Genomic DNA, 15,142 nt, shown 5'->3' on the forward strand with positions numbered 1-15,142 from the left:
TCACTTTTCTGAAGTCGAGGAATGAGGAATATGAGAAGCTGTCTGACGATGCTTGGTTAATGGACTTGGAGTTCCTTACTAATCTGACCACAAAACTCAACGATATTAACCGAGAATTGCAGAGGAAAGACAGAGACATTGCTTACATGATCAGCGCAGTTGAGGCATTCAAAGTGCAGTTTAGGCATGCGAGGCTGACACACTTCCCAAATAATGAAAAGGTGTCACCAAACTTCGCAGACAAAACTGCTTTTTATACCGAATAATTTTGCTCCCATTTGAACAAACTGACATCAGTATTTGACGGTCGATTTCTGGAGGTAAAAAACATGGGGCAAGTCATTGGTTTCGTATCAAACTCTTTCCTCAGCATTGTCATTGGACAGCTCTTTGTTAAAATGCAGGAAGTGTTTGCATTACCAATCGGTAACATGGAAATTGTTGAAATACATAGTGATGTTGAATTGGAGGCCAGAGCAAGAGACCAGGACTTTTAGTCACTCGTGATTAGAGAAAAGTAACAACTGATTGTGTCGTGCACTTAAGCTAAAGGCTATTTAGGCTCCACCTACTCATGTGAAATGGCCTTTTCACAAATGAAAATAATAAAGTATAGAACCCCTATTACTGACTCACAATTTGTTCACTGTCTGAGACTGGCAACCAGTAACTGTCAACCAGATTTGCACATAATGCTCAGTCACAGCAGTCTCATTAAAGGCAGGCTAACAGATAATTGCAACTTTAGCATTGTAAAGTTATTGTGTTGAACAGATAAAGTTAAAATGGATTTTGTGCATAGAACAAAACATTTCTGTAAATGTAAATATTTTTTTCTGATATGTTTGAAATGTTAAAACGTAATATTGTCCCTTTCTGTTATTAAGAATATAATGTCAATATGAACTAATAGTTTGTATTGAACATATATACCTACTATAACTTGTAATGGAAAAATTGTGGATTTCTGTTATGTTACACCGAAAGAAAGTGTCAGTGCGTCATGTCCAACCCCCCCTTCTCAGTCTCTGTTGGTGTATTAAAGGTAGGGTAGGCGTTTTTTGTGAGAAGCACTTTCTGTCATATTACTTGAAACCCTTGTAACAAACCGATAGCGATGAATAGATTGAATTATCCAACACTGAAACGAAAACAATCCCTCATCTGTGGCCGCGGCAGGACTGTAAATTTACACGACCAATCGGAAAGTTCTGACCGGAGAGAGTGATTGGCTTTCTCCTGCCTGCGCGCACTCTGCTCGTTCACCACACAGTCGGGCGCGTGACCAGTCTCCTGCACAGCGTCGGCAAACAACTGGAGCTGCTGCCGCTGGAGACTACAGGAGGAGTGAACAGAGTAAACATCGTGTGGCTCTTTACCGCTGGCGTCAACTCCGGGAGGAGAAGAGGGTGAAAGGTAATTTTCTGCTTCATTTGGGTGAAAGCGGTTTATGTTCTTGAACTGTGTAACCAACAGAACTGTTGGGAAGCTTGTGTGTGTATCAGCCAGCGCCAGGTTAGCTTCGCTGGAGGACACTAGCTAAGTTAGCTAATGCTACGTTAGCTTGTGTGTATCTGCAGCTAAAGCTGCCTGTGTGTTCGCCGGGTGTCATCACTGTCGTTATGAGCAAATGTCATTTGATTGTTTATCTATATCCGCTCTGAACGGGACGTACCGTTACGTGTGTGTGTGTGGGGGGGGGGGGGGGCAGGAAATGAAATGAAAAGTACTGTTCAATGTAAGGTAATATGAATATTTCACTAAGTTGACCTCCTTTCTCTTATACCAGGTACAGCGAGTTGTACATGAAGAAGTCCAGGACCTGGAAGTTTTACACACCGAAGGTTGTCTGCCACGGTCCAGAGCAACAACCAGACGATCCCCGTCAACAGTTAGAGAAGCAGGTCAGCAGAGGACCAGGTGAGTCGGCTTAGGATACTGTAGGTTGAGCATGAAGTGGTAACTTTCTTGTGTACAAAAGCTACTTTAAAATCCATATGGCAATGTTGTAAAAAATTCCAAAGTGTAAACATTCATTCCAGGTGGGTTGTTTTAATTTTTTTTTTACAGATTCTGAACCTCAGAACTACATCTTCTTCAATATTTATCTAAACAAAGTCATAACACAAATATATATGAAAGAGTGGCTGGTATCAGTTATACTTGACTCCCACAAAATGTGACACAGATCACTGTTTGTCACTGCAGATAATGCTGCTGTAGTGTTGTCAGTCTTTTACAGTAATGTTGATTGTGATATTCTTTCTACAGGACCACTGCCTAAGAGTCGACGACAGCACAGCCTGACCCGTCAGCCGACAGACCTGCTTTGACACTAGAACTAGGAAACTCTGTGCAGATAGTATCTTCATTGTTGTACATATGTTGTTTATGCTAATATTATAATATATATTTGGTATATGGTATGATGTTCCAAAAAAATAAACAGGTGTCATGACACATTGCATTCTAATTATTTGTGCAGCTTGTAAAGAGGTAAATGTAATGGTTGGATTGTTTATGCTGAGAGTATAAATAACAGGCCTTAAACATTTAAAAGATTTTTATTCCAACAATATAGAGCAGGTTATGCAGAACATAAATAAACCTTGGTATTGCACAAAATACTGTATGTGCAAAATGTAAACTTCCATATGTGGCAGCCTGGTGCGGGAGTCATGAAGTTGCCCACAGCACTTTCTTTCCACGTCTGAGGGCAGTAGGTTGACCTGCAACAGGACAGCCTAGTGGAGCAGCATCTGCTGATGGGAGGTGTAGTAAGTTAAGCAGGCTCGTGTCACGCCACCGCTCCAAGCTCAGTCCTCGAGTTCTGGCCTGTACAGTAACACACGATTAGATCAGATACATGATAAATGATTCGATGTATGATTAGATACATTGAACAGAGTTGGAGTGAATGCAGTCTGAGCCAACAACACTCATGGTGGAAGCTCTGACGTGCTAAACAACGTGATGAGTCCTGTACAACATTGTGTCACAGACAGTCACAGAAAAAAAAAAGGGCAGAAAACTCCGAAGGTGCTGCAGCTGTTTCATCGTCACAATATGGATGAAATGTGCGGAAGATTAAAAATATAAACTCCAAACAAACGTTTTTTTCTGTGTAGAACTGCTAACCATGTTTATGTTTTAGCTTAGCCTGTTGCTAACTAGCCAGCAACAACTCTATTTTCAAGTTTTCTTCTCACAAGTAAGTTTTCTTACTTGTGAATGAGCCACGAGCAGTCAGTTAGAATGTTGTACTCGGCTCGTGTCTTCCTCCTCCGATGCAGTCAGACTCCGACTGAGGCAGCGGTGCGCGTTCATGTGTTGAGGGGGGAGGGGCTTGGGACCGAGGTCTGAAGGAAGCGAGTCAGATTTTGCGGCGATTTTTCCGAAATCACCTACTCATCCTTTAAGCTGTCAGAATCATGTCGTCATTAAACAGATAGAATGGCTCCATAATATCTCCTTAGAAACACTCTGTCTCTGTCTGAGTATAATCTAGGACTATGACGCCCAGACACCGCGACTGTCCCTGCCTGCCATAGATAAGATGACCTCGCAGAGAAGAGAGGAGAGAATTTCCATAACATAAATATGAATAGGGTGCGTTAAGATAACTGGGTGCTTAACAGATATTTGTGCCTTACTATGTATGCCCCTACATTGAGCCGGTTGTAACAGAAAAAATGACAATGATGGTATTTGGTATATGTTTTTTTGGAAGATATCGGAGTGGTAGATTTTGTCTTACATTTTGAAATAGAAAGTACCACTGTTCTAACACAAACAGAAAAGGAAATCACACCCCCATCCAAAACCATCAAGACATTGCCACAGAAAGTTGTGATTATATGGTTGAGGAGAATAATCCAATCTCACTAGAAATAGAAATACTGTCGGGATATCCCAATACAGACCAGAGTACTCCTCTTTTTGGAATAATGCATCTATTGAAATCGGAAAGAAATCTTCTTTGTGGAAATCCCTTGCTGAGAGAAATTTCAATTAGGCTGAGGATTGTCATAAAGTTAAAATTTTTCAGATCATTTCAAGAAGTTACGCAAACATTTTGGACTAAAAGAGAGGTACTTGCCATTTAAAAAGTGGCATAGAAGGCATCAAACCTGGGAAGGGGGGATGTATCATCAAACTCTTTTACAATATGGTTGCATGTGCTTGGTCTGGGAACTATGAAAATGTAACATCTAGTAAAAAATGCTTGGCGGCCAATTGGGCATATCCAAGGTATTTTTAGACAAAATAAGATCATTCAAACTATTTTATACCAGTATGGCTAGAATGGGCTTGATACAGTACAACTTCTGTATGAAATGTAAAGTAGGGGCAGGTACCATTGATGACTGATGATGGCTTGAAAATCTTTACCATTTTCTGTATAATGTAAAAAGTGGAAATAGTTGCTTACATGTGTAGAGTGTATATACAAGTGTAGGATAACTGTTATTTATTACCTTATAATTATATATAATTTTACTATAATTTAGCCTTCATAATGGAGCATATATACAATACAATATTCAGTATTGGCTATGTGATGTTTGTGTGCTGATTTATAGGATATTTTTTTCTTTCATCTATCTTTATTTTAAAGGATTATATTATATGGTTTTGAAGTTTTTGTTTATTTAATCAATACAAAATTAAACAACCAAAATAAAGCTTGGTGCACTACTTCTAACACATGGCACCTTTCAGAATAGTGTAGCGGTGTTTTATTATTTGGCTCCATCTAACAGACTCTTGGAATTCTAATTAAAGGTAATTGCATATAATTAGCAGGCTATCATTAAAAAGGGCTACCAAAGGGATTACAACCAAGGGAGTGTAACGGTTAATATATACTATAAATGCAAAGCTGGAAAGGGGCCAACAATTACTTTAATCTGTACAGGCAACATCACAGTAACTGGATTTATTCCAAATTAGATATCACTCTTGCTCACTCATCTATCCATCTAAATAACAGCTGACCCTCATCAGGTAAATATACTTAACTAACACGCCGAGTTGTTTGCAATTTGCAATGCACTTTTTGTATACAGAAAACAAGCTTTTTGATAAAAGTATTATAGTGTTTGCAGTAGATGCTAATATGCACCAGTAGAAGGGCTTTTGTAAAAATATAAGGTGAACTGAGTACTGCAGGATTGGATAAAACACACATGTAGTAATAAACATAGCTACATAAAACTATATATAATACAGACACGAATATTAATACTGACTCGCATTAAAATTGATGAATCTTATAAGATGAGCAGAATTATTGTCCAAGAGGTCTAGGGTTACTGTAAGACAGTAGTAAATGTTACCTTACTGTACAAATGCAGGTTAACTGTCAAAGTAAAGGCAGGCAGTGTCTGTGCACCCCTTTGAACCAGAGTTACAGAGGCGGTGAAAGGACACAACAACAAAAAACAAACAACTCCCATTTCCTTTGTGTCCCCATGTTAAGTGATATTGTATCTCTTGGTATATTCCTTTGTATATGTCAAAAGACTCAACCTGTCCTTATGTAGTAATATAAAAAAAAAGCATAATTTGGGTCCGTTCTTGCAGTAATTATTTAAAAAATGTTTTTCCTCTCTGTCCCTCCTCTTCACTCTCTCCAGGACATGGGTCCTACCAGCATACCCTCTGTGCCCCTCATGGTGGGCTGTGGAGTGTCCTGCACAGCTCTCCTCATCCTGCTGCTGATCTATGCTGCCTTCTGGAGGTCCGAACACATTTACACATACCTGACAATGTCATGCATGGGTTCTATATTCAGTTTTTTAACATAATTTTAAGAGTAAAGCTCAGCGTGGTCTGTTCATGTCCAAAACAGTTGTTCAGTCCATCAATCTGCCATTAATACTTATCTCACACATCTAATCTCCCTGGCCCTGCTTTTCTCTCTCATCCTCTGATCTGTAGGTACATCCGTTCGGAGAGGTCGATCATCTTGGTGAACTTTTGCCTCTCCATCCTGGCCTCCAATTTGTTGATTTTGGTCGGACAATCTCAAACGCTTAGCAAGGTGAGGCACTAATGCACAGACATCTACCCAAAATTCTACACTCACAGTCTGATACTGCATTTCCACTGTAATCCTAGTAAACAATCTTATAAATTCCAGTGATACTGTTAGAGACTAAGCCTTTTATAATGCCTGGAAACAAAACAATCAAAGAGAAAGCCCAGGATTCGGCAGTAGACAGGGTTCATACAGTGGAGGTTGAGTGGGGGCTGACATTTTTACTACAAACCACTCCCCGCGTGTGGGTCAGTATCACAGCAACACAGTAGAGACATCTCCTACTCCTATTCTTGTACATTAAAGGTTCTTTATGAGACTCTTTTCTCCCCTTTGTCTTTGTTATTTACAGTAGTTTTGATTTTCCTCTCCTGAAGATATGATCCATTATAACACCTCTCACAAAAACTACCTTTTATTGTTTGACGTTTTTGTGAATGTCTCCAACTGTTCCATCTCTTTCTTTTCCCCTGATTTTCTTTTCTCGTAGGGCCTCTGTACTGTGACTGCTGCTTTCTTGCATTTCTTCTTCTTGGCGTCCTTCTGCTGGGTGCTGACAGAAGCATGGCAGTCCTACCTGGCCGTCATTGGCAAAATGAGGTCGCGGCTCATTCGCAAGCGCTTTCTGTGCCTCGGCTGGGGTGAGCATCCATAGGCAGTTCATCAAACTCCCGCCAACAATGGCTGCATTGTTAAATTTGGAACCCGGTGTTTGCTTCAGTTTCATTTTTTAAGGCCTGGTCACAACAAGTGTCACAGCGAAGTTCAGCCGTTGTACTGTAAATGTACACTGCCTGCCTTTGCCATGTGTGCCAGAGGATTTTCAGCGTAGCAAATCATGATGCTGTCATGATTTGGGTGCATATAGACCCTACTGTTATTCGACAAAAACTGATCACAGAGAGAAGAAAGACGGGGACATTTTACATGAAAATGTATATTTTAGGTCCCATTTTCTCCTTAAAGGATTGTTTTAATTTAAATTTAAATCTAATACATTCACAAAATTGTCACACATACACATATATATGTGTGTGACACAGCTTTATATAAGCTTTATATATATATATATATATATATATATTATATAATATATGTATTCAGGGTACAAGTAATCTTACACGTCTGTGCCATTCAGCCTTCATGTCAATGATCGACAATTTGATGCAACAGGCACCAGGGGTGTTGGGGGAAAATCAAAACAGATGATAACATCTGCACTACACCGGCAAGATGCGTTGAGATAGCCTTAGAAATTACAACTGCAACCCCCAGCACATGAAATACACACACACACACACACACACACACGCCCACATTGTCTTTTCATCTGCTCATTTCACTTGATATTGATCCCACAGTCTAATCTGCCAAGTCACTGATGCCCTTACCTGATACAGAGCAGAGAGAATGTATAGATGTTGTACAATACCAGATAGAGATAAACTGACACAGTGTGTGTGTGTGTGTGTGTGTGTGTGTGAGTGTGTGTGTGTGTGAGTGTGTGTGTGTGTGAGTGTGTGTGTGTGTGTGTGTGTGTGTGTGTGTGTGCGTGTGTGTGTGTGTTTGGCGGCTAGAAGATTTGGCTGATAGACTTACAAATGCTTATGAATTGCATGAAACAGTCGAGCGAAGTGGAGAGGATCAAACAACTTATCCTTCTCACGTCCATTTTTGCAATTTCCCACCCAACTGATGTGATTGAAATATGTTGCCATGGAAACAGGAGATTTGGGGATCTGTATATACATCAGCCATGATGTGCTGATATATATTTACCGTATTGTTAAATACAATTGATTGATGTTGTGTTTTTTTTAATTGAAACTTTGCACATGCTAGTTATGGGAGCGGCCTGGCTTCTCACCATCTTATTTGTTAATGTTAATGTGACTTTTTCTAATTGCTTTTCATTTGCAGCCATAATCGCAGCTTTGTTAATTACATGAATATTTCAGAGCCAAGCTCGTCACGGGCCGAACGTATTTCCTTCTTTTTCTGGCACGCGCTCCGCGAAACTAAAGTCTCACTCGCTCTCACTCTCATTTACACACACACACACACGCACACATAAATTGCTTGATTTAGCTAATTAATGCATGACTTATTGACCAATAGCAATATCTCACAGTTTTATAAACTCTCTCGGCCTCACATGCTAGCACACTCTGTGTTACGCACACCCCACAGGTCACCAAGGGCGGGGTCAGTGTACGCAAGATGCAAATCCCTGTGATGATCTTAAATCTGAGCCCTTTTTCTTCATGCCTGTAGTAAGACCTTTGTGCCGCGGAGCACATGCAGAGCACACTGGCTTACCTGCAGTGTCCTGCCAGTTTCAGTCACACATGCACATCTGACATGCTAGTGCATGGCTGCTTAGTGTTTGAATTGGAAGTGCCACATGGTGTTGTTCACGCTGGAGAATACCATTTGGCCAACATGCTTCATCGTCCTCTTGTTCTTTGTCTCGCCTTTTCGATCATCCTCTCTGTTCCTCTGGTCAGGTCTTCCAGCCCTCGTTGTCGCAGTGTCAGTGGGTTTCACCAGAGCAAGAGGTTATGGCACCGTCAGTTAGTGAGTACCACACCTGGTTTTTCCTCCCTTTCCTCTGGACTTAAAAGAAGAAAAAAAAAACATATTGCAGTATCATTTTAGGGAGTACAAAGGTCAAAAGCTCAGAAGCCAACAGGTAGATTAAGCTTTGGGAACAATAAAGCATATCTAATATAATCTAAACTCTGATTAGTGCAATAGGATATGTCACTTCTCTTACCACTAAGCCCCGCCCATTCGAAACCAGTGTGAAAAGCAGAAACAAAAAGGCCTAGAGACCACCATGTTGATGTTCTGACCCCTGAGGACTCAGTGGTCATGGGTCAGACCACATCCATTTGAACCCAGCCTTCTTTTTGACATTATCTACACAACTTTAAAGTTTATTGTGACTCTATGTTGTACAGTTTTGATGTTGTGATCATAGCCCCTGCTACATTAAACATCTCCAGGACCACATATCGGCATGATGAAAAGAAGCTAATTAAGAAAATAGTTGTTCGTCAACTTTAAATTAAAAAGTCTCATTGAGGTGACAATATTATCTTCCCTCCATGTCCTGAAAAAGAAGCATGCCTGGTCGATGGTGTAACTTACAAAATGAAAACCTATTTAAAAGATGCTTAAAAATGTGTTTCCTCTGTCTTTACTTAACATGTCATTAATATGAGGATGGAACATTGGCTGTTTCATCCTTTCCTCCCTCTTTATTGAGCTGCAATTAAGACAACAGATGATGACATCCCTGGAGGACACATTTAAACTTGTTAAGTCTCTGTAGCCTTCGCACCAAACACAATGTACAGTTTGAGGATATGTTTTAAGTAGAGTAAATAGTAATGATGCTCAGCACTGAGGGCCATATTTACAGAAGCAGGCACATACCTTCCGGTGGAAAAGTCTGCCTTATCCCTCACAAAGGCTATCCGAGTAAATTTGATATGTAATTGGTTGAGAATTTATAGCAAGTGACATGTGAGACCTGAATTTGGTGAGGTGATATTTCACTCACCAGCAGAACTGTGATTTGACTGTTGTTTCTGTTCCTGCATGAAATGCTCCTCTGTACTTCTTTTTGTCCAGCTGCTGGTTATCCTTGGAGGGCGGACTGCTTTATGCCTTCGTTGGGCCTGCTGCAGTCATTGTGTTGGTAAGTCTGCCCAACATGCTTCCTCTCATCACGAGATTCCCTCACTTTCTCACGTGACATTGTAAATTCTACAAACGTTTCGCTAAGTTAGCCTCCAAACTAAGAGCCTTAAGGTAGCTGCCTGTTGTCCCCTTAGACGTTTCCTTTTCCGTCACTCCCATCATAAACATGTGATCATACACACCCCCGGTGTCCACGACATAGTGATGAGTTGAGAACTCTGATCCTTGAGCTTGAAATGTCAGCCCAGGAGAGCAAAATGTATTCCAGCAGACAAGAGCTTCCCAGCAATTCAACACGTGTCTGGACTAAATTCTTGCCCAGCAGCTCAAGCTCTCAGGCATATGTACTTTTCGCATATGAGTCGCTGTACCAAGTATATTTAAAGCTGAATTTTTGTGTAATGAAAACCTCTTCTCAGACATAAACATGTGACTAATGGTGTCTCCACAATCGTTATATTGTGTCATTTGTTTGCTTTGCAAATAGCTATAACACAGACATGATTATGAATAAGTTGATGTAGCTCTATATTGTTCTGCAGCAAAGCTAAGAGCATTGATTTCCTCTCAGTGGTGATTTTTTTTTTCAACTGTTGTGGCTGCTGAATGTGACTATTGCTAGGATTAGTTGATTTCATCTAAATGAATCCCTTGGTGGATGGTTTCACCGCTAAGCCTAATAAGTCTGGATTTTTTTTACTTCTACCAGTAGTGTGCAGTGACTTTTACAACCGGGCAAGCAGAGCTGCAGAACACCTCTGATTAGTAGAGAGGTAAAGTTTCATGTGTAAAATTTGGACCTTTCCTAAGATTCCTTTCATCCTTTGGGTTAAAAGTAGCAGGAGTGAATTATGCTCTAACTTGTGATCTTGTTGAAATAGCTACATATGACAGCAATGGTTAATGGTGGACTAGAAAACGTGAGAGCAATGCATAGCATCTGACAGCAGTGAGACAGACCAGAGCATCTGTCAACTTGCCAAGATAAGCAAATAATGTCAATCAAGCTGACTGCTCATGTGTATATATAAAAAAAAGTGTAGCCTGTATATATTGCACTTGCATTTAATGTTTTTATCAAACCCAGCATGGCGGGAGTTGGTCATCCCCTGATCTCCACTGTCTCTGTGAAGACTTTTTGTTATTGCTCTTCAATACACTCTAACTTCTCATCCTCATATTCACCGAGGTGATTACGAATAAACTTATCCGAAAACAACATGATAAAATGTATTTGCTTGCTACTGCTACATGTTAACACTCAGAAAATAATATTGTAATGTGTAAGTGCAGTTTCCACATGCATCTGCATAGGTGTGCTCCCCCCTCGGCCTGACAAGCCCCAGGGCAAGGACACACACAAGCATCGATTGAGCGCTAGCTTCCAAAAACAATAGCCTGCTGCCGCCACCAAATTATTCCAAATTGGCACTGTTAGATCCGTAGATTGTGGGACAGACCACTGTTCTGAGATCACATGTGAGACGAGATATCACTTTGAATTCGCTATTGTCTGATTGCAACTGCTGCTGTTGTTGTTGTGTTTGTGGGTCTGGAAGGAAGCGTAGATCAGACAGCGTCACAGGTATGATAATCATGTTTTTGCAGTAAATTCCAGACGATAGAGCAAAAGATTGGTTGGTGTGTTTAAATCTACCATAAGAAGATTAGAACGAAATGAAGGTTTGGCATTAGGAACCTTTATGTGTGAGAAGTCAAAGCTTGCAGCTGTTGTGTAAAACCAAAGGACATTTGTTCTTGTAAGTTGTTTATCAGTGTCTGAGGTTTATTGGTATGTGTCCAACTTTCCTTCATTGTGCCCCTGCAATGTTGATGTACTGTAAACTCCACACCCCAGCTGTTGTGTGATGGTCCCCAGCCCCCTGCTGTTGTTGCTGTGGCCCCACTCTAACAAACAGCTGTAATGAGAGTGGGGCGTCGGGCAGAGAAACACAGACCTTCCCACAGGACTCTTCTATAATTAATGAACCTGGCCTTGGGCAAATAGCAGAGCAGGACGACGCTGACTCACGGAGCTGTGGCCAGACATGACTGGCATGACAATAGTGCTATCTGGCACGTCGTAGGTAGTTGTCAGCAGCAACACATGAGAGGGAGAGAGATCAGAGAGCGAGTTTCCAGCAAATTGTAAACGCTGCCGGATGCAAGCTACCATTAGACGCAGAAAAAAGAAATAGGCTTCAGGAATAAATCCAGCGTCTGCAAAAGCTGCAAAAACGGGACCACATGAAAGTCAGTGTTGAACTTCCCAACTACTCATCTCTTTCCCCAAGATTTCCAGCAAGTGTGTGTAAAAATATAAAAAAAGATTTTCCTGCCTATAGCCACAAGCTGCTGTTGTGTGTGTGTGTGTGTGTGTGCGCGTGCATGCGTGTGTGCGTGCCTCACAGAATCTATATCACTGGGTCACTATGGCCAGTTGTTTGGCAATGTTTGGGGCTTCTCCTTAGTAAGAGGAGCCAGGATGCAAAGGATTCTTTGTTTTCTCCCTTTATCTTTAAAGTGGTCACCACAAATAGAATAAATGCTTAAAGTGATATCAATTACTGCAAAGTGACTGTTTTGTTTTAAGTGCCGCGCTTGCCACAACAACTAACACAGTGTAATAGCCTTGCTCCAGGACTGTCGTACTGTCAGATCATCATAGAAGTGAAGTGAGGCTAGTTTTATAAGTAAAAGGAAAACAAAAACACTGTCTGCTTTCTATATGGTTTTGTCTATTTTCTTACATCAGTATTGAGTCCAAAGCAGAAAAAAAATATAATACTAAGACAAGTGTTTTGGTGCAATGTGTTCTTTTTTTTTTTGTTGGTAGCAAAAAGGATTTCAACCTTTTACTAAAATTTGATTGCACCTTCAAGGATTAATGTTGACATTTCCTTGCATGCATCTTCAGCATCAACTTCATGTATGTCACAAAGTTATACTGAGTACTCATGTTTATAAAAGTAAAGTGACCTACAGTGTAGGTTGAGTTAAAGGAACATTACAAATGTGTACAATGTTTAGATATTATAGCATAACGATCATATTAGGGATTATGTTCCGCTTTTGTTGTTGTAAGTAACTAGTGCCAGGGAATTAATGCTCTGTATGTTGTGTGCTTATGAGATAAGAAAAAAAAAACACCTCAGCCTAAGAGCCCTGACAGCACGAGCACTGTCACTTCCAGTCACTAGTGTGTGAAACAATTAATAAGTCATCTTCCATCAACTGGAACATCGAGAAAGAAAGCGAAGCTGTCAGGGTGTGAGCTGAATCCCTGTTGGCAACAGCAATTCTGATCAAACTCCTCTCCGTCTCTCTCAGGTGAATATGCTCATTGGAATCGTGGTGTTTAACAAGCTCATGTCTCGAGACGGCATCTCAGACAAGTCTAAAAAGCAGCGAGCGGGGTAAGTTAACTTCCCTAAGCCTCCCTCTGCACCTCACACACCAAAGGCATTAACAACCAAAACCACAAAACACACACACACACAATTTATTCAATCATCCACATAATCCTTGGTGGCACCTGACTGCAAACCTGCTGCGTGGGATAAATTTTACCCTCTGTCAGACACAAACTCAGGGGGACGACATTCTCATGACAACTAACTCAGACTGCTTTCAAGGGTCTCTGAGCACACACCTACTTCTGCACCTGTCTCAAATAAAAAAAAGGACGAAAATATATATACACAATCCAATTTGGCGACAAAATGGCAAGACATCTGTTCTGTTCTGTTGCTCTGTGAAATCTGTCATCGATCACTATTGCTCCTATGTACAAATACACAGTTCCCATCTATTTCCCCTCCATCGTAAGTGACATGGGAGAATACTGTGGATATGAAGATCAATGGCAGATGGAAACTTAACTATACACTGTAAACCCTGGGATTATGTGGATGAAACCATATTGATATTTTATGGGATTTTTTTCCTCTCCAAACAAACATACATGATATGCATGCTGTTTGCATATACCGCACATGGGACACGCGCATGCATATGCATCCACCTACAACATTACCTCAAAGCAGTTGGCAGCCGTCCATCATCTTCACTAATCCAAAGAGTAGATATTTCCTCACCTCTCGCAGCCAAATCGATGTTTTCATTTCCATACCTATTGATTCCATTGTTTTCTCTCTGCCTCTCACTGTATTTCCTCCGGTGTCTGTCGCTCGTACAAATTGAAATTGATAAATTGTGCATAGCTGCGAGGGTTAACGGTACAGGCTCTCTGGGGGGTTGATTGGCTTTTGCTTCCCGCCGATGCAACTGAGATTAAAACCAGCTAATGTGTACAAACATACTTACACACACAAACACGTTGACCCTCCTCTGTTACAGGAGAAGTGCTCGTTGTTATCCGAGTATTAAGCACATTTCCTCTCATGTTCTCAGAAGTGAATGCATAGAAGGAAACACAATGCACACACAGTAGTTGGTAGTGTTTCGAACGGGAGCGGCTGTCACTAGTGTAATGTATTTCCTTATGAAGCCGTGGGGATGTGGCTGGCACCAAGGCAATGAGCTGTGATGGCACGCTAATGTAGCATAGCCCGTGCATGGCCCCATCATTCTCCACTCGCAATAAACATACACAAACACACAAAAATACAGACACACACACACACACACACACACACACACACACACACACACACACACACACAAACTGTTTCTGTCCATCTGAGTAGTCACCTGTAAGTAAACAACCAAAACTGTGAAGCTTCATTTAGCACAATCAGACATGTACATATAAATAACACACACACACACACACACACACACACACACACACACACACACACACACACACACACACACACACACACACACAGTGACTAAGATGCTCGGTGCATTTCCTGTCTGTGTCACTGTAATCTGTTAATCCTCACGACTCTGCCGTAACATTACAATGTCCGTCTCTCACGTTTCTCGCTACTTGCTCTGAATCAATCTTTGTACTCTGACTGTTTTTTTCATTGCTGCTAATTTCTTTATGATCTGGTTTTAATTTGCCTGTCTTTCTTTTTCTCCCCCTCCCTCTTTTGTTCTTTCTCCACTCCCTCTCTTTGTTGTGTCCACTTTTTCTCTTCTTTGGTTTTTGTTGTTTCTGTTCCTTTCTCTTTGTTTCTTTTGCAACACTGACACCTTCACATCCACTTGTCATAACTGGAACTTGTGTTTCCACCCCCTCCTTCTCCCCCCACATGGTTTTGTGAATGTGTATGTTTGTTTGCGTGTGTGTGTGTGTGTGTGTGTGTGTGTGTGTTTTTGTGTGTGTGTGTGTGTTTTTGTGTGTGTGTTTGTTTGTGTGTGTGTGTGTGTGTGTGTTTTTGTGTGTGTGTGTGTGTGTGTTTGTTTTTATGTGTGTGT

At 40.9% G+C, this 15,142-nt stretch overlaps 1 protein-coding gene and 1 long non-coding RNA gene across 12 annotated transcripts in view; both read left to right on the forward strand.

Annotated features, from left to right (window-relative positions):
* adgrb2 (adhesion G protein-coupled receptor B2) overlaps positions 1 to 15,142 on the forward strand; it is a 222,167-nt gene that overhangs the window by 173,103 nt on the left and 33,922 nt on the right. For all 11 annotated transcript variants that reach the window (XR_007030318.1, XM_047330051.1, XM_047330049.1 and 8 more), the window contains exons 17-22: positions 5,640 to 5,743; positions 5,944 to 6,046; positions 6,534 to 6,684; positions 8,551 to 8,620; positions 9,683 to 9,749; positions 13,082 to 13,167. Coding sequence is in view for 10 of the 11 variants with exons in the window: in XM_047330051.1 (XP_047186007.1) it covers positions 5,640 to 5,743; positions 5,944 to 6,046; positions 6,534 to 6,684; positions 8,551 to 8,620; positions 9,683 to 9,749; positions 13,082 to 13,167 (581 nt within the window). In the remaining variant the exon portion in view is untranslated. The remainder of the gene's footprint in view (positions 1 to 5,639; positions 5,744 to 5,943; positions 6,047 to 6,533; positions 6,685 to 8,550; positions 8,621 to 9,682; positions 9,750 to 13,081; positions 13,168 to 15,142) is intronic.
* On the forward strand, positions 989 to 2,444 carry LOC118292365. Its single transcript, XR_004786882.2, has 3 exons — positions 989 to 1,416; positions 1,790 to 1,920; positions 2,272 to 2,444. It is a non-coding gene; the product is annotated as an uncharacterized LOC118292365 (long non-coding RNA).

The sequence above is a fragment of the Scophthalmus maximus genome, chromosome 22, assembly GCF_022379125.1.
Source record: "Scophthalmus maximus strain ysfricsl-2021 chromosome 22, ASM2237912v1, whole genome shotgun sequence".
Taxonomy (NCBI): Eukaryota; Metazoa; Chordata; class Actinopteri; order Pleuronectiformes; family Scophthalmidae; genus Scophthalmus; species Scophthalmus maximus.